This window comes from Aotus nancymaae, unplaced genomic scaffold, assembly GCF_030222135.1.
Source record: "Aotus nancymaae isolate 86718 unplaced genomic scaffold, 86718_ANA_hifiasm-v0.15.2.pri h1tg000057l, whole genome shotgun sequence".
Taxonomy (NCBI): domain Eukaryota; kingdom Metazoa; phylum Chordata; class Mammalia; order Primates; family Aotidae; genus Aotus; species Aotus nancymaae.
The window spans coordinates 45,928,159-45,947,920 of NW_026988471.1; the positions used below are offsets into that span (position 1 = coordinate 45,928,159).

General features: G+C 44.8%; 1 protein-coding gene across 1 annotated transcript in view; it reads right to left on the bottom strand.

Moving 5' to 3' along the window:
- Window positions 1-204: 204 nt before the first annotated feature.
- The window catches only part of STPG4 (sperm-tail PG-rich repeat containing 4), a 51,926-nt gene continuing 32,368 nt past the window's right edge, over window positions 205-19,762 (bottom strand). Inside the window, exons 8-9 of the mRNA XM_012473733.2 lie at window positions 3,436-3,540; window positions 205-321 (exon numbers count right to left, since the gene is read on the bottom strand). Of these exons, the coding sequence (XP_012329156.2) occupies window positions 205-321; window positions 3,436-3,540 (222 nt within the window). The remainder of the gene's footprint in view (window positions 322-3,435; window positions 3,541-19,762) is intronic.

Genomic DNA, 19,762 nt, shown 5'->3' on the forward strand with positions numbered 1-19,762 from the left:
CTTTATTACTCAGACCAGGACACTTTTGAGAAAGAACTGGCAATTATGCTGGGACTATCCCAGACAAGCAAGCAGGACGGTCACCCCAAGCAATCAATCATGTTCCGTGGCCAAACCCCTCCAAGGAATAGACAAAATACAGTTTTCTAAACATAAGAATGTGCTAAACCTCCAAGTAGAGCTTGGTGCCAAGACTGCTTTATTTTAAAAGCCAAATGTGTTGTTGAAGTAAAGGCTGTGTTCTCGGCCCATTCTGGCTACAGTAGGAGACTGCTTAGGGAATTGTCTTAAAGCTGTGTATGCTCCCGGGCCAGGGGTTTTCTGAAAACAGAGCAGAAAACAGGAACTGATGAGACAGTGAAAGCAAAACCCTGAGGCTTCTGTGTCTGAGCTTCGAACTATTGGATGTGGTAGACAAATTCCCCAAGGATGGAAACCAGGGCCTTGCCAGCCTGGGCTGAAGCCCGCAGACCCTTGAATTGGAGCATGTCCTTGGAGCTGAGGCTGAAGGGGGGCTGAGAGGCCAGGCCAAGCCAGGGGCCACCTAGAACCTGCTGCGGGAGATGGGGTCACACCCCACCTGCACCTCAAGGCATCCCTTCTCCCAAAGGGCACTTGGCTCATGGAGATGCCATCATCTTTCCCCCTGGTGACCTCAGCCAAAGAAGGAAGCCAAAGCTTTAACAACCAGCACGGACACTCCTTATGATGCTTGAGTGAGAATGAGTGAAGAGAATGAATGCTGAACCCGGATGGTCTAACTCAAAAGCCCTAACCGCCTCTCAAACTGGGCTGTGTTTCAGTCACTGACCCGGAGTGATTAAAGTAAGGTGTTTCTCAACCAGGTCCATGGACCCCAGCTCAGAATATTCTCAAGGAATCCACAAGTTCTAATTTTTAAAAGTCATGTTTTCATTTTTAGAAAATGCTTTAACAAATTATTGTGTTGTTTTTTTTTTTTTTTTTTTTTTTTCCTGAGATAGGGTCTCACTCTGTCACCCAGGCTGGAGTGCAATGGCGCAATCTCAGCTCACTGCAACCTCCACCTCCTGGGCTCAAGGGATTCTCGTGCCTCAGCCTCCTGAGTAGCTGGGATTACAGGCATGCGCCACCACACCTGGCCTTAGTTTGCCAATTATTTAAACAAAGCTTCTCTTCTGTAGTGATAAAATACAAATAAATGCCATTTTCAGAGACTTACTTCAATTTCTTAGGTCGGTGTTTTCCATGCTGGGGGCACATGCACATAGGCTTGAAGTCCAGAGGCATTTGAGACACCAGCGTGGTGGTTAAGATCAAGGGTTTCAGAGTCACACAAGCCTGAGTTCCAGTCCTAGTCCCACCACCCCAGGAATGGGCTTCCCACTCTTGCTCATCATATGGGGCCAAGCACCTGCCTCTAGGGGCTATGGGGCTCTGGCTGGCATCTCTCTAAGACAAAGAGACTTGGCCAGCCAAGCAGTTAGCTACCACCACTGTTATTATTTACTATTATCACCTACTTGTGATTTCCACTCTGCCCTGCAGTGACAGAGCGGTCAGTCCAGAGCACATGAAATCAGCTGCCCACAGAAACCGCTTTAAATGACAGGATGTTTCCCTTGCCAGAAGGAGAGGAGCAGCCTGGAAATCTAATCAAGTCCTGGCCAAATGTCAAAGGAAGCTGAAGCCTCAATTAGTTTAGTGCTATCAATGAGGGTTCAACGTGCATGTGGAGGCCTGGGAGGCCAGGGCAGAGAACAGCAGGTTCAGGGGGCCTGCACCCCACAAGGCCACCCCTCAAGAGGCTGCAGCCTGCGTCTCGGCCATCTTGAGAACATCAAGCTGGTTCCCTCCCCTGATTTCACTGCCACCAATGACCTTCTGCTTGTCTTCAGCTTCCCTAAAATCTTCTATAAGGGAGACACTCCACTGATCAGCGCTCTAGTCACCAGGCCCATACGGTGAATGCTTAGACGTTAACACTACATCTTCTGGCTTCTCGCTCAGTTGCCTGGTAGTTTGGTTAGCATGACTCAGTGTTCCTGAGAATGCTCAACCCCATGGCCTCTGACAAACATGCTTCTGGATCATAGTGATGCCACTAAGGTATGTGGATCCCCCAGCCTCCTGCTGTCAGTCTGTCTGCAATTTCACTGGCAGGGCCTCCCCATTAACACTCTAGATAAAGGCTTTGCTACGCTGCTGCCCAGCAGCTCTGGGGCAGAGATTCTGAAGGCCATGGGCGGGGGCGGGGGCTAGGTGGGGCTAGGGGAGGTGATCTGCAGCCCAGACAGTGGCAGTACTAGCCCTCTCCCACCCACTGCTCCAGCTTCTCCTCCTAGCCCCTTGACTCCCCAGAGTGGGCCCATTTCCTTACAGGCAGAATTTGTATTTCTGTCTCCCCCACCTCAAATGAGTCTACATACCAGCAAATCATGGGGACTTTCAGACTGAGGTGCAGGCTGAAAGCAACAAAGCTATGGGAATTAAAACTGTCTTTTGACATTGAAAAAAAAAATCCCCCATTGGTAAACTTCATATTATGCTTTTTTTTTTTTTCTTTTGAGATGGAGTTTTGCTCTTATTGCCCAGGCTGGAGTGCAATGGCTCGATCTCGGCTCACTGAAACCTTTGCCTCCCAGGTTCCAGTGATTCTCCTGCCTCAGCCTCCCGAGTAGCTGGGATTACAGGCATGAGCCACCATACCTGGCTAATTTTTGCATTTTTAGTAGAGATGGGGTTTCTCCATGTTGGTCAGGCTGGTCTCAAACTCCTGACCTCAGGTGATCCACCGGCCTCTGCCTTCAAAGTGCTGGGATTACAGGTGTGAGCCACCGTGCCGGGCCATGTTATGCTTTTATAACCTTTCCTGGTCTTCTCTAGGCTTTGGAGGCGTCCTGTGCACTCCCAAGATCCACGTTCTTTGTATCTCTCCATGGACTTGAGTCTCCTCCCTGTGTCTGTCCTGAGTCTTGAGGGTGGGGTGATTGCCAATGCCTTAATGGTCCCGTTTAGTTCAATAAAAATGTTTCTGCTTCAACTTTTTGCTTCCTTGGGCTCCCAGAAGCTACACACACACACACAGAATAGATGTGCTGGCTGGCAGGAGGCAGCCACTCCACACTGCTTGCTTCAGTTCAGTAAAGGCACCCACAACAAAGCATCTAGTTGGTAACACTGATGGCTGATTATGCTTCTTCCAACTGGCCCCATAATTCAGCCACAGTCTTTGGGCCTGGAGTCACTCTGAACCTGAAGTTGGTTGAGAACTTCCAGGTATTTGAGTGGTTCACTCCTGATTGCCTTGACAGGCAACTGTATGTACCAGAACTGTATACAGATGATCATTCCCCCATCTTACCCCCACCCGCACCTCCCACATAGAAACAGAAAACCTACCACCATAACCATACCCCTGGGGTTGGGAGGCAGTCTGTCATTCAGAATACTTACTGAACAGCTGGGCAAGAATTGAGGTACTCTGGATTGAAAACAAGAAGTAATAGAGCTGGTTGGAGGTATTTTCACGTTATAATGACCAGGACCCGGGCCTTCATGCTATCAAACATTTAAAAAATTGCTTCATTATTATTATACTAATATTTGATATCTTTTAATACTTTATTTGCCTTTTACTAATAAACATATAAATCAATGCGATATGGTACAAAAATCCCACATTTGGTCTTGAGAGATCTCATTAAGGTGTGAGCTGGGACAAGTCACTGTGAAATGGGAGTAGCGCCTGCTCACTCTTCTTGTGCACAATGGTGAGGAGTGAAGGAGGGTAGGTGAGTGGTACCTGCTTCCCTTGTCCCTGCCAGGGTCCCTGATGCCCCTGGGCCCCCAGCCCACACTCAGGTCCCCCGGCCCCTCACAGAAGCAGGCAGGCCTCACGCCGAACTTGTCCCTCTGACTGTTAAAGGTGACTTGCTGCTCCAAGCTGTTAGCTTTATAACAATGCTTATTCTTTCATATAAATGTTATATATGTTACCTTAGTTCAAAAAACTATTCATAGCAATTCACTGATATAAGCACAATGCTATAAGATTAACATATATGGGTGAACACAATTTTAAAAAGACAATCACTCTGGTAGGAAAATTAGCAACAGGCAATTCACAAAGAAGATATACAAACATTTAATGAGCAAACTTCAGGGAAGAAGGGCTTTAACCTCATTTATAACCAAATAAGTTCTAATTTAAAAAATTAATTCCTTTTTTTCCCCATGATGTAAGGAGAAAGGGGTTCTAAAATTTTAAAAAGGTTAAGAAAGAAAAGAGAGAGGAAGAAAGAAAGGGAAGGAGAAAAGGCAGGAAAGAAGGAAGGGAAGGGAGGGAGGGAGGAAGGGAGAGAAGGGAGGGAGGGAAGGGAAGGAAGGAGAGAGGGAAAGAAGGAAGCCAAAGCTTTAACAACCAGCACGGGCACTCCTTATGATGCTGGCAGAAGCGTAAATTTGATCAGCCTTTCCAGAGTGCAATCTGGCAAGATATGAAACAGCATAAAAACATATATACCAGCCAACATGGTGGCTCACACCTGTAATCCCAGCACTTTGGGAGGCCAAGGCGGGCAGATCACCTGAGGTCAGGAATTCGAGACCAGCCTCACCAACATGGAGAAACCCTATCTCTACTAAAAATACAAAAAAAGTTAGCCAGGCATGGTGGCATATGCCTGTAATCCCAGCTACTCAGGAGGCTGAGCCAGGAGAATAGCTTGAACCTGGGAGGTGCAGGTGGCGGTGAGCCAAGATTGCGCCATTGCACTCCAGCCTGGGCAACAGGAGCAAAACTCAGTCTCAAAAAAAAAAAAAAAGAAAGAAAGAAAGAAAAGCTGGGCGTGGTGGCTCAAGCCTGTAATCCTAGCACTTTGGGAGACCGAGGTGGGAGGATCCCCTGAGGTCAGGAGTTCAAGACCAGCCTGACCAACATGGAGAAACCCTGTCTCTACTAAAAATACAAAAAATTAGCCAGGCATGGTGGCACATGGCTGTAATCCCAACTATGTGGGAGGCTGAGGCAGGAGAATCGCTTGAACCTAGGAGGCAGATGTTGCAGTGAGCCAAGATCATGCCATTGCACTCCAGACTGGGCAACAAAATCGAAACTCTGCCTCAAAAAACAAACAAACAAACAAACAAACAAACAAAACAAAAGAAAAAACCAACAAAGAAAACATATATGCTTATCCAGATTGGGAGAAAGGAGAAAGGAGAATGGTTATTGGTTGTTGCAGGAATCCAGGAGACAAATGCTGAGTCCTGAGCCTAGAATGTGGCAGGGAAAATGGGAATAGCTGGAACACCATACTGGATAATGCTAACATGATGTTAATCTTTTTTCCCCCTAGTAATTCACTTTTGCCCCCTCCCATTTTCAAATAGCTGGTGCTCCTTGCCTCGGGGGAGGTACAGGGCATAAAACAAAAATATATGTTTTTCTAGCATGATGTCTTGGATCTGTTTCTAAATAATTTAGGAGTTAGGGGAAGTGGGTGGGAGTATTAACCAAAAAATTGGCCTGAAGTTGAACACTGTTGACTAGGTACATATGGTTTCAATACAGTAGTCTAAGTTGTATATATTTTTCAAGTTTTCACAATACGGAGTTTAGGACAACATATGTTTATTATTTTGACCCAGCCATTTCAGTTTTAGGCATTCACCCTAAGAAAACAATTGAGAATATGTGCAAATATTTAGCCACAATGACTGCAACATTGTTTCCAAAAGTGAAAAATGGGAAATAAACTAAATAATGCATGATATGTGCCTGGTTAAATAAATTACAATGCTTCCATCCAGCAGTCAAGTGTTGACGATTTTTTTTTTTTTTTTTTTTTGAGACAGAGTCTCACTCTGTCGTCAGGTGCCAGGCTGGAGTGCAGTGGTGCGATGTTGGCTCACCGCAACCTCCGCCTCCTGGGTTCAAGCAATTCTCCTGCCTCAGTGTCCCGAGTAGCTGGGACTACAGGCGCACACCACCATGCCCAGCTAATTTTTGTATTTTAGTGGAGACGGGTTTCACTATGTTGGCCAGGATGGTCTCAATCTCTTGACCTCGTGATCCACCCGCCTCAGCCTCCCAAAGTACTGGGATTACAGGCATAAGCCACTGCGCCCGGAGATGACTTTTTATAGATATAAAAACAACTCCCAAATATCATTAAGTCAAAAATGAAGCTGAACAAATGTGCATTAAAAAACTTGGAATGAAAGTATCTCAGAATGTTCACAAACAGTTTTCTTGGGGTAGTGGCATGTTGAATAAAAAGGAAATGAGAAAAATTTTTTTTGCTGATATGCATATTCTAATTTTTCTACAATGAACACGAGGGCTTCTGAAATGAGAAAAAAATGATACTTAAAGTATAGATAATTGACTATGGAAATTAGGTAAAGAAAAATAGAGGCCAGGCATGGTTGCTCATGCCTGTAATCCCAGCACTTTGGGAGGCTGAGGCTGGGGGTTTACTTGAGGTCAGGAGTTCAAGACAAGCCTGGGCAACATGGCGAGACTCTGTCTCTACAAAAATTATAAAAATTAGCCTGTTGTGATGATGTGTTCCTGTGGTCCCAGATACTTGGGAGGCTGAGGTGGGAGGATCATCTGAGCCTGGGATGTCCAGGCTGCAGTGAGCTGTGATCACACCACTGCACTCCAGCCTGGGAACCAGAATGAGACCCTGAAAGAGAGATGAGGGAAGGGGAGGGGAAGGGAGGGGAGGGGAAAAAAAAAGATAAAGCCAACAGTAAGGTCATAATAGAGACATGTATCCTGTAAGATCCTTATAATAGGTAAGGCTGGCCACAAATGAGCACCACAGATTTGGCAGAACAAGCACTGAGCTGCAGACTCTCCATGGGAGGGAGGGAGGGATTTACTTTTTTATTTATTTATTATTTATTTAATTTATTTGAGACAGAATCTCACTCAATAGCCCAGGATGGAGTGCAGTGGTGTGATCTCGGCTCACTGCAGCCTCCGCCTTCTGGGTTCAAGTAATTCTTCTGCCTCAGCCTCCTGAGTAGCTGGGACTACAGGCACATGCCACCACACCTGGCTAATTTTTGTACTTTTAGTAAAGATGGGGTTTCACCATATTGGCCATCCTGGTCTCGAACTCCTGACCTCATGATCCACCTGCCTCAGCTTCCCAAAGTGCTGGGATTACAGATGTGAGCCACTGCACCCAGCCCTTCCACAGGATTTAAAGCAAGGCTTTCCCATTCTCTCTGGCAGGTGACACAGCCATGTAATCAGGGCTGCCATTCTCAATTACCCCACCATGAACGGAGTCTGTTATTATCAGCCAAGCACATGTCTGATAATCAAGGGATAGATGCGCCTCATCATTTTACAACTCATGGAAGAAAGATGAAAACAGTCGTTTTCAAACTGATGCATACGTGTGACAGAGGTTGCTGTCAGAGTGAGGCTCTCTGGTGTGAATTCTGCACTCAAATTGAAGAAATCTAAGCCATAATAAACACAAAAGAGCAAAACGCCAAGAAAATCTGCACAGGAACAGTTTGTGCAGCTGCCTCTCAGTTTGGCCATAATAATGCAGTGCTCTCAAGCCAGATGAGTAGCTGGGGCAAGAGATGATGCCGAGTGTGCTACCGTTCATTCCACACCTATGACAGCCATCTGCAGAATGGCTAAAAAAAGGAGCGACCTACCCCTTTTCCCCAGGCCTAATGTGGCTTTGCTTTCTAAGCTTCCTAGTCTCGAGCTGCCTGGGAGTCCAGGTGTGAAGTCTGATGAAGCAAGATGTGTTGCCATCCCATCCAGCAGCTTCCTTGCATGACCTTGGTCATCTGAATCAAAGGGACTAAGATGTGCTGCAGAAGAAGTTACTGAATGCTATTCCACATGCGGCAGATGGGACCTTTAAGAGGGAGCATTAGGGAAGTGGATATAAGCCCAAGTTCATATTCCAAAGCCACAGGCATGCTGTGGCAAAGCCGTGACTATTCTGAGACTGCTCATGGGAGGGTCCTTCAATGGCCAGGAAACAGCTCTAGCAAAGTCCCCGCTGCTGCCCCATCCGAGGACGACTTGAGTGGACAGATGGCTTGGGATGTGCCATTTCTGAACCCAGCTCAATGGGAGGGTGTTTAAAACAACAGGGACATTTGAACCATGTCTTCCTCTTCCTTAAAGCTGAGTAGTCTGCTCTCTCCTTTACTGGGATCCTCAAGTGTGATCTAGAGCTTGGGTCTCACATGGTGTATGATGCGTGTGCAAAAGGAGACCTCCGGGTTTACCATGCAGCACTAAGCGTCTCTTCCACAATCAGATTGGCCATTTCCTAAACCTTGCTTTTGTCAGGGTCATGTTTTGGCAAATGTGGTTTCCCCAAAGCTAAACCTTTCAAAGACCACTGACATTCTGTCTCCAGGGGAGAGCAGAATAATCACCTTCCTAGAGTCTTAGAACTTGATGTCAAAATAAACAACAGGGAACCTTTTATGGTATCTATTCCTCAGCTCTGGCGCATGATTACATCTCAACCCTCCTGATGAGAATATCATTCTCTTCCCTCTGAGAAAGCCCTATTTAATTGTGCTTCTACTTGAGGGTAACTTTAACCAATGGGAGCTGTAGGGATTTTTACACAGATGAATAAAACACTCACTTTGGCCTCCAGGGAGTTTAGTGTCCAGTGAGGGATATAGCCAGAACCCAAACAGAAATACCACAAAAGAATAAATGGAGGCTGGAGGGGCTGGGGTGAGCAAGAGCTAAGCTAGATGCCTGGCTTTCAGATGACAAACTAGGCTCTGGTGTAACCGGGCTGTCCTGTTAAGTGTGATCCCAGTGGGCTCCAGGATGTCACCAAGGCCAGGAGTTTTCATCTTGCTGCAAATGACTCAGACTTTCCTGGAGAGCTCCTGGGTCTCTGTCATACCACGAAGAAGCCTGGTTTATTTAGGTCCAACTTCTGATGGGTCATAACGCTGCGTAACATTATAGGCCTTTGGTAAGCCTGAGATCCCGTGCTGCACACACTCCTCCCCCAGGGCTGAGAGGCTGGGACTGGTTAATCTGTAAAATCAATACTCTCCTCTAGAGTAAAGACATATATCACTCTGGGGTAGCACAGAGCAGCCAAATGCCAGATGCCTCCTAGAGAACGTGAAAGTAGATGAAACTGTCCCAGGTTGTTAGGTATTGAATTCTACGCCCCAAAATTGTAAGTCCTATGAATTTCCATTGCGTTGACATGGCTTCCATGCTGAATGGTGTCTCTCTCCAGTTTTTAAGGTCTAATGAATTTGGAATTCCCAGTACCTCAGCATGTGACCTGATTTGGAAATAGGGTTGCTGCAGGTGTAATTATTTACGATGCAGTCATTAGGGTGGGGCCTCATCCAATATGGCTGGTGTCCTCTATTAAAAGGGGAAATTTAGATACAAAGACAAGCTTGCAGGGAAAACATCATGTGAAAACAAAGGCATGGAACTATAAACTGAGGATGACCAAGGAGTGCCAGCAAGCCACCATGAGCTGCGAATGAGGCATGAACAGATTGTCCCTCGCAGCACCCAGAAGGAACCCACACACTGCCAACACCTTGGGCTGGGACTTCTAGTCTCCACAACTGTGAGACAACAAATTTCTACTGCACAGGGCACAACAAATACCCAGTTTGTGGTACTTTGTTATGGCAGCCCTAGCAAATGAATACATCAGTGCTCAGCTCATGTCTTTTTTTTCTTTTTTTTTTTAGCAGAGTCTCACTCTGTCACCCAGGCTAGAGTGCAGTGGTGCAATCTTGGCTCACTGCAACCTCAGCCTACCAAGTAGCTGGGATTACAGGTGCCCACCACCACACCCAGCTCATTTTTGTATATATATTTTTTTAAGTAGAGAAGGGGTTTCACCAATGTTGGTAAGGCTGGTCTCAAACTTTGACTTCAGGTGATCGCCCGCCTCGGCCTCCCAAAGTGCTAGGATTATAGGCGTGAGTCACCTCACCCAGCCTATCAGCTCATGTCTTTATTCAGCCAATATACAAGGTTCCAGGCAGTAGGCTGGAAACTGGGAATACAGTGGCATATGACTGTCTCCTAACAGCTGTTCTCTCCTCATTTGTCAGTATTAGCATAATTTTTTTTTTTTTTTTTTTGAGATGGAGTCTCGCTCTGTTACTCAGGTTGGAGTGCAGTGGCACAATCTTGGTTCACTGCAACCTCTGCCTTCCAGGCTCAAGCAATTCCCTGCCTCAGCCTCCCGAGTAGCTGGGATTATAGGTGCCCACCACCATGCCCAGCTAATTTTTGTAGTTTTAGTAGAGATGGGGTTTCACCATCTTGGCTAGGCTGGTCTTGAACTCCTGATCTCGTGATCCACCCACCTCAGCCTCCCAAAGTGTTGGGATTATAGGCAAGAGCCACTGCACCCAGCCAGTATTAGAACAATTTTTAACTGGGCTCATGTCTATCCAGAATAAAGATTCACTTCCCAGCCTCCCCAGCAGCTAGCTGTGGCCGCATAATTAATCTTGGGCCAATAGGATGGAGGTGAAAAAGGTGCATGCAAATTCCAAGGGAAAGCCTTCAGGAGAAGGCATATTGTGTTTCTTCCCCACACTCCTTCCTGCCAGCTGGGCCCCTGTTCCCTGCTGTCTGGGACCATGAGGATGGAAGCGATGCTCAGCAGAGCAGCCCATAGGAGGAGTCTGATGCTATGGAGTTGCCAATCAGCCCTAAACTGCCTACTGCAGAGACTTCATACAAGAGATAAATCAATTCCTATCTTGCTTGTAACATCATTATTTAGGGTCTCTTACTGGCAGCAGAACTTAGTCCTCATCGACAAGGTAGGCATGCATTTCCTATGCTCAGGAGGCTCACATTCTAGCAAGGAAGGCATACCTTACTCAAAAAAACAAAAAATCACAAACATGGGGAGTTCACACAAAGGATGCATAGGATGCTATGGAGAGCATGTCAGGGAGTAAGCCCATCTGGTCCAAGGGGTCTAAGAGGACTAAGGAAGTACATTTGAGACTGGTGGAAGCGTTTGTGGGAAGCTGTGCTGGGAAAGCTAGGTTAAAATGGGCAGGGCCTTGAGGACAAGCCTAGAGAAAAGGATGTTATTCATTTTAACCTTGCTGGGACAAATTCACTACATTGCAAAAACAAAATAAAAAGTGTTAACTGGACTGTGCTGATTTAATTAGTAGAAAAGACCAAAGAACAGATGATTACTGGTGGCCGGGGTATCTTAATCTGTGTGCAAGTTAACAGGAGGAATTAGCTTCCATTCAACTTTCTGAACCATGAATGTCCTGGGGGTTAGGGACTGCCGCTAGGTTGAATGTGTCAAACCTCATTAAAACAAAGCTTAAAAAGTCAAATCCACAAATATTCACTGAAACCGGCTGTGTGCAAGGTATTTAGGCCAGAGATTCTGGTGGATGTTAAAGACGTTTCGTCTAAGATCATCGACTTCAGGGTGCCTGCAATCTAGTTGTGAAGACAAGGACAAAAATCGAGTAAAAATCACAATATACGAGCTAAAGAACCACCACCACCACCACAGCAACAAAAAAGGAAACTCTCACAGAATAGAATTAAACATGAAATGAGTGTGTCTACCAGGTCAGAGGGCCTGTGATGAGTTCACAGTGAGGAGAGGCCACGGGGAGAGGCAAGTGGCGTGCCGAGGCTTCATGGAAGAGGGGTCTGGAGTAGCACCTTGAAGATAGGTAGGACACAGGTGGACAGGGAGGGAGGAATATGAGGGCAAAGGCATGGGGCAAGCAGATAGAGACTGGTGGAGAGCACTCAGATTCATGTGCAAAAGGGATTTTTAATCATTACTATGTTATAAAATTTGATCTTAAGTTGTTAAGACAAAAGATATCAAGTAAACTCAGGAGGAAAAAGGAAACATGAAGCAAATCCTATAATATGAGACATATGACTCAATCTTACACCATAGCAACCAACTTGAATTTGCTAAACTTACTTTTAAAAAACTCCTCTTTCTCCAGAAAGCGCACACATTCTGTTTCCCAGGTGAAGAATCTTTGTATGCTGCTATGGTCTGGATGTTGATGTCCTCCCAGGATTCCTATGTTGGAACCTAATGGCCCCTGTGATAGTGTTAACATATGGGGCCTTTGGGAGGTGATTAGGTCATGAGGGCTTCTTCCTCACGAATGGGATTTGTGCGCTTGTAAAAGAGGCCTGAGGAAGCTTGTCTGCCTTCCTCGGACAGGAAGGATGGTGCTTTCTAGCTTCATCCTCTTATGGCGGAAGCTTCTGCCCTTCGCTGTGTGCGGATGCAGCTAGAAGCACCATCTATGAAGATGGGGGCCCTCACCAGACACCAGTTTTATCTTGGACTTCCTGGCCTCCAGAACTGTGAACAATAAATTTCTGTGGTTTATAAATTACCTAGTCTAAGGTATTTTGTTAATAGCAGCAGGAATGGACTAAGTGGACCAAGAAACATAAAACACTTTTATGTTTTAATAGATTTCTGCACAGGCCCCTGTCAAAAAATGCAGTGAGGGGCTAGACATGGTGGCTCACACCTGTAATCCCAGCACTTTGGGAGGCCCAGGCAGGTAGATCTCTTGAGGCCAGGAGTTTGAGACCAGCCTGGCCAACACGGTAAAACCCCATCTCTAAAAAAGAAAAAAACATGCACTGAGGAACCTGAAATTCAACTTTGTCAAGTTATGACTTTTTTGCTTTTTACATGTGTATGAACATGAGAATGGTTTTTACAAATTGATGGCAGATGTAAACATCTAAATGTCACCATGTACTTCCAGTTTCTGCAAGCCTTCATTCTGACTCCTCGCTTGCAGACAGGAGCAGGTTAAAGCCCTTTGGGTGCTGGTCTTCCAGGGCTCCTCTCTACCCTGACCCAAAACAGGTTCAGCAGGCAGGCTTCACTGTTGCCCACTGACAGCTCCCCACAGACCAGAGAGCTGCCCCCTCCTTGCAGCCATCTCTACTTCACAGCGGCCATTCACACACGTACTTTCATTTCATCTTAATGCCAGCCTGGTGCAGGAGGTGCTAATATCTCTATTTAACAGATGAGAAAATGAGGCTCAGCAGGCTTAGAAACCAGTGATTTCACATTTCAGCTGTGGGAGCCAGAGCTAGTTACTGGCCTTGCTTCTCCATGCTGGAACATATCAGCATTTAGTTCTAAGCTGTTTTTCTTTAACCTTATACATAAAGCTAAAGGGAATGTAGAAAGAGCACATAGTCCATTCCCATTTATCTTGGCACAAACAACTTTCAGTGGATCATACTGAAAAGAGAATGGGTCAGAAAAAATTATGACCACAAATATCTCTATATATCCATGCATTAAATACAAGTAATAAGCAGCATAAACTGAAATTAATACACGGGGTGGTAAAAATGATCTCCCCAAATTTGATGTGTGTGATAGGCAGGAATACACTGCCCAAAAAAGGGGAAAAAAAGCCTCAGCAAGGAGGACAGCATCCTGTGTGGAGGTGGGTACAAGGCAAAGCTACAGCCCCCTACCTGCGAACTCAAGGGGAGGTGTGTGGCAGGGCCTATGCAATTCAGGAAATTCTAGAATTCTGTAAACACTGGTCTACAGGTTCCCAAGAGAAGGCGGACATATATGCTGGTGGGTGGGGTAAAAGCAAACCTGTTAGGGGCCGAAAGTTATTCACATTTGCAAAATTAATAATTGACTATTCCTCTGAAGTCTACCTTCAGAGTAGAATACTGTTTATTTCTACAAGAAGAGAACATGTGACGGTCTGGGTTTCTAGTTAGGCTGCCTCATGGGAGGGGCGACACCAAGTGAACACAAACCTGCCCCACCTCAAGGTGCAGCTTTCACAGGAACACACATGCCAGGGACCCCCAGGTAATTCAGACTGGCTGGAGGTGTTCACTGCCTCATCCTCTGTTTTCTTAGGAGGCCACAGGAGCAGAAGACAACCCACAATGGTTTGATATCTGAGGCAGTTCTGGCCTCAAACTTGGACAGGGCTGGCAACTGCCCTGAACCCTCTCCTCCCACTTGGCCAGGCTGCTGCCCCAGGTGTGAGAACTGCCCTGATGAGGCAAATGGCTAAAGCCTCAGCACCTGCAGGAGCAGGACTGGGAGGCTCTTCTCATGAATCTCCCAGATGCTTTGCTAACAGTAGGAGAAGCAACTTCAGACAAATGAAGGACCAAAGGAATGAAGGGCATTGACAAGAATGGAGATCTGGAAGGCCATCTTTCTATTTTCATGCCTCTGGTGCCTGGAGATTCCTGTCACTTAAGATAGCAGGAGCACCCTCTTTTTGCAGTCCAGGTAGAAGGTAGGTGTCGTCCCGCTTCCTGGCATTTTTTCCCTAGTCTCTGGATAGCTAAGCTCACTCCCTCAGCGTGGGTAGGATGGAGCACCTCCCACCACACAGAGATGGGCAGGGGACCTTGACTGACCAGAGGATCCCCCATTCCTCATCACAGTGATTGGCCCAGGGGAAGGCACATGACCCTAGCTGGCCAATCAGAGGAGCCTGCCTTTTCACACTCGCTGCTAAGAGGGCAGGGTGCAGCCCTGGGGCGGCCATCTTGCCTAGCTCTCGAGATAACGTGTCTAAGGTAGGAGAGAAATGAGAAAACAGTACTGAACGTGCCGGAGGTTATAGGCGCCAGTACATTCCACCCCACTTTTATGTTTTTATTTTTTGCTTAAGCTAATTTGGAAGGTTTCTGTCAATTACAACTGAAAAAATTCTAACCAATACATTCTCACTTTCCTGTTCTCAGTCAAGAAATTATTAAAAGAAAATACAGGAAATTCTTCATGCTCATGACTCGGTTGATGTTAACGCTGTTGGAAAGCAGCACAGATTTTTTTAGGAAGAAAATTGCTAGGATAAACATCATTTTCTTAAAAATTCTAGCACAGGCCAGGGGCGGTGGCTCACACCTGTAATCCCAGCACTTTGGGAGGTAGAGGTGGGCGGATCACCTGAGGCCAGGAGTTTGAGACTAGCTTGGTCAACATGGTGAAACCCCGTCTCTACTAAAAATACAAAAATTAGCAGGGCGTGGTGGCGGTCATCTGTAATCCCAGCTACTGGGGAGGCTGAGGTAGGAGAATCACTTAAACCTGGGATGCAGAGATTGCAGTGAAGGGAGATTCCACCACTGGACTCCAGCCTGAGCAATAGAGTGAGACTCCATTAAAAAAAAAAAATTCTAGCACATCTATAAGCTATATTTTAAATGTTATATTTTTCCCAAAATATTACCTGCAAGTAAAACTTATCCTTGAGGAGGTTGAGACTGGGACCTGCCTTTAATCATCTTCACTTCCAGATTCCATTCAAGCAGAAATCAATTTTCTGGTTTACTCAACCAGACTGTGTTTATTAATTCTTTTTCTGCTCCCCTTGGAATTTCAAACTATTGGCTTAGTTTTTAATTTAACTAATTTCTTAAATGCTAAAACAGTTGGAATGATTCCGCAGCATTCGCAATGCTGGTTTGAGGGCATAGTCTACGCCACAGGTCTGATACTTTGGAACTTTTAAAGGTGACTGAAACCGATAATGTAATGTCATTTGTATCTGTATAGACTCCTGTTTGTCTAATCCTTTCCTTATTCTTTTTAGGCCTGTCAGGTTTTAAGAAATACAGAAACACCCCAAAATATTTCTGACATCAAAGAAACACATTTCTTTGTTCCCACTATAGGGAAAGGTGTGTTTCTCATATTTTCCCTGTATATACAACTAAGAGAACCAATTACTGCAAAGAATCTGCTTAGTAAATCACTGGAGACCTCAAACATCATACAAATGACTGAGTCCTAATTAAGTAGCAGTAAGTGGGACTATTTTTATTTAAATAACAAAGTGTTTTCATCTTATCCATATTGATGGCTCTTTTCCTCAAACACTGCCTGTTTTCTGGTTTTAAAAATTCTATTTGAGCCTATAATCCCAGCACTTTGGGAGGCCGAGGCGGGCGATCACTTGAGGTCAGGAGTTCGAGACCAGTCTGACCAACATGGTGAAACCAGTCTCTACTAAAAAAATACAAAAATTAGCCAGGTGTAGTGGCGCCCGCCTGTAATCCCAGCTACTCAGGAGGCTAAAGTAGGAGAATGGCTTGAACCCAGGAGGCAGAGGTTGCAGTGAGCCAAGATTGCACCACTGCACTTCAACCTGGGTGACAAAGAGAGACTCCGTCTCAAAAAACAAAAAAATTGTATTTTGAGGCCAAGAGCGGTGTCTCACCCCTGTAATCCCAGCACTTTGGGAGACCAAGGCAGGAGGATCACTTGGGGTCAGGAGCTCGAGACCAGCCAGGCCAACATGGCGAAACCCCGTCTCCACTAAACATACAAAAATTAGCCAGGCATGGTGGTGGGCACCTATAATCCCAGTTATTTGGGAGGCTGAAGCAGAAGAATTGCTTGAACTCGGGAGGTGGAGGTTGCAGTGAGCAGAGATCACGCCAATGCACACCAGCCTGGGTGACACTGCGAGACTCTGTCACAAACAAACAAAATTATATTTTGAAATACTGTGAAACCAATGGGAAAGAAAGAAATATAAGCAATCACCCTTAGTCACTGTGTCTCAGCATAGCCATTAAAAGAATTTTAATGCATTTCCTATTCTTCATACACATGATTTTTCTTACATTATTTTAATCGTAATACCCATCTCAATTTGGTCCTGCATTTTTCACTACACATTAGATCATAAACATTTCTGGTGGTATTTTTATAATTTTCACAATCATTGTTTAAATGGCTGCCAAATATTTTTTGAATGGATACATAATATTCTCTTAAAATGATTTCCTCTCTGCTATTAAATTGTTGCTGCTGTTATCTTGCTGTTACAAATTATACCTTTTTAAAAAATTTAAACTCTTATAGCCACATTTGGACAAATTATCCCTTGATTATATTTTAGTATAGATGAATATTTCTGTATTTTAGATGATTACTTTAGGAAGGTTTTCTCAAGGTAGAATTTGTGAGTGAAAAGGCAGTTTTTATACCTTTATACATACTGCCAAACTGCTTTCAAAGGGTTGTATTAGTGTATACTCCCACCAGCAACAGACAAGAAAAGGACTGAGTCGCTAGAGCCTCCATGCCAAGTAGATATTGGTGGTGGTGGGGAGGGGTGGTCTTTAGAAAAATAAAATCTTCCTCTTCTTTATTCTAATGGGAGTAATAAGTAGTCATAAAAAAGTAGCCTCTATATGTTCAAAGAAGTAGTACAGAATATCTGATATCCTTAATGCCCACATTTTGAAACACATTCAGGAGGGAATAAAATCATGCAGTTTTTTGGTAGATCAAGAGACTTAGGTCACTTATGAAAGCAATGAAATCAATTAAAGGGGAGGAGTGAGGGCAAGAGAAAATACAAATGAAAGTTTTCCATTGCCCAGTTTTGTCTGAAAATGATTAGGATTTGTTTCTCTTTAAACCATGCTGGTATGAGTGAGCTGCACCTTTTGATCTTGGGATTTGTGAGGCTTGGTCCTTATCCAGGAGCTAAAAGTGAATGGTGTCTGGTAGAAGTTTTCAACACAATGTTTTTCTGTGGGTAAAAGAAAAATGGCCCTTTTTACTTATGGTAGAACATGTCCTTTGTCATCTACCCCAAAAGGCACGTGTAGATACTCTCCTCACAGACTTTCCTCTGGACAAAAAAAAAAATGATGCTGATCCATCATCAATGATTAGTTTAAAAGTAACTGAAATCGCCAATAAGTATACAACCTTACATTGGTAACGTGAAGATTAAAAGCCATTTTCCAACCAAAGTCTGTACCAGTTGTTTCTCCTGATACCACCTACACTTGGAGACTAAATGTAATTCACCTGAATCCCTGACACAAAGAAGGCTGCATGTTTTGTTTTGTTTTTAACAAGTGAGAATAGCTTCTCTATACCGAGAGGCCTTCGGGCACATAAGATCCTAGAGCATTTTTTAATTCAAACTTCATGAACTTTGGATAACTAAAAAACTAAGTAGTAATCTGTCATGCCTTCATATGTCACTATTCATTTTTTCATAGGTTAACCTTTGAGATTTGGTTGTTATTGTTTCTTTTTGAGATGGAGTCTCGCTCTGTCACCCAGGCTGGGGTGCAGTGGCATGATCTCCGCTCACTGCAACCTCCACCTCTCAGGTTCGAGCTATTCTTGTGCTTCAGCCTCCCAAGTAGCTGGGATTACAGGTGTGCACTGCCATGCCCAGCTAATTTTTGTATTTTTAGTAGAGACGCAGTTTCACCATGTTGGCCAGGCTGGTCTCAAATTCCTGACCTCAAGTGATCGGCCCGCCTCGGCCTCCCAGAGTGCTGGGATTACAGGCATAAGCCACTGTGCCCAGCCTAACCTTTGAGATTGTATGTATAACTGATTAACATATTTCAGTGAGCTCATTTTCACCAATCATAGAAATAAGGAAAGATGGGTGCCTGTATGTATCTTTTATAACTAGCCTCATTCTCAAAAGTGTTTGAAGAGACTGGGTGAATGTCTATAGGTCTCTACTATATTGCACCAGATCTACAAGTCAGATTTCTGGTGATTGTAGGTTTCACATATATTAACAATGAGGCAGCCTATCCTAAGTCAACAGGGCTCAAAATCTCTAACCAGAAAGTATACAGGAAGGACCACAAGTAATTGGTTAATAAACACTAATTAGATTGCATAGCCTCAAATCAATAAAACATATTAAATTAAAACAACTAGACACCATGTTTAAACTACCAAATTAATGAATATTTTAAGAATAATGGGCCAGGCCCGGTGGCTGATGCCTGTAATCCCAGCACTTTGGGAGGCTGAGGCAGGTGGATCAAGAGGTCAGGAGATCAAGACCATTCTGGCCAACGTGGTGAAACCCCATCTCTACTAAAAATACAAAAATTAGCTGGGCATGGTGGCATGTGCCTGTAGTCCCAGCTACTCAGAAGGCTGAGGCAGGAGAATCTCTTGAACCCAGGAGGTAGAGGTTGCAGCCAACCGAGATTTCACCACCGCACTCTAGCCTGGTGACACAGTGAGACTGCATTCCCCTCCCCTCCAAAAAAGAATAATGATAAACAAGACGTACAAATTTGCTGAAATAGAATGCTCTTGATTGCTGAAGGTCTGGCAAAATTTATTAAAAACATGTATATAATCTCTAGTAAATCCCATTTGTGACAATCCATAGAAAGTGATGCCCAAATTTAGAAAAGACTATGCATTGAGCTGAGTGTGGTGGCTCATGCCTGGAATCCTAGCACTTAGGGAGGCAGAGGCAGGAGGATAGCATAAGTCCAGGAGTTCAACACCTGCCTGGGCAACATAACAAGACCCTGTTCTCAAAAAAATAAAAATAAGCCAGGTGTGGTTGCTCATATCTGTAATCCCAGCACTTTGGGAGGCTAAGGTGGGCAGATCACTTGAGTGAGGCCTGGAGTTCAAGACCAGCCTGGCCAACATGGAGAAACCCCATCTCTACTGAAAATACAAAAAATTAGCCAGGCATGGTGGTGGGTGCCTATAATCCCAGCTACTTGGGAGGCTGAGGCAAGAGAATTGCTTGAACCCAAGAGGCAGAGGTTTCAGTGAGCTGAGATCATGCCACTGCACTCCAGCCTGGGTGACAGAGTAAGACTCTGTCTCAAAAATAAAATAATATAAAATAATAAAAATAAAAGACTGCATCGTCTTATCACAGCATTTGTTTTTTATCTGAGTATTGAGTACCAATGTTCTTGCATGTA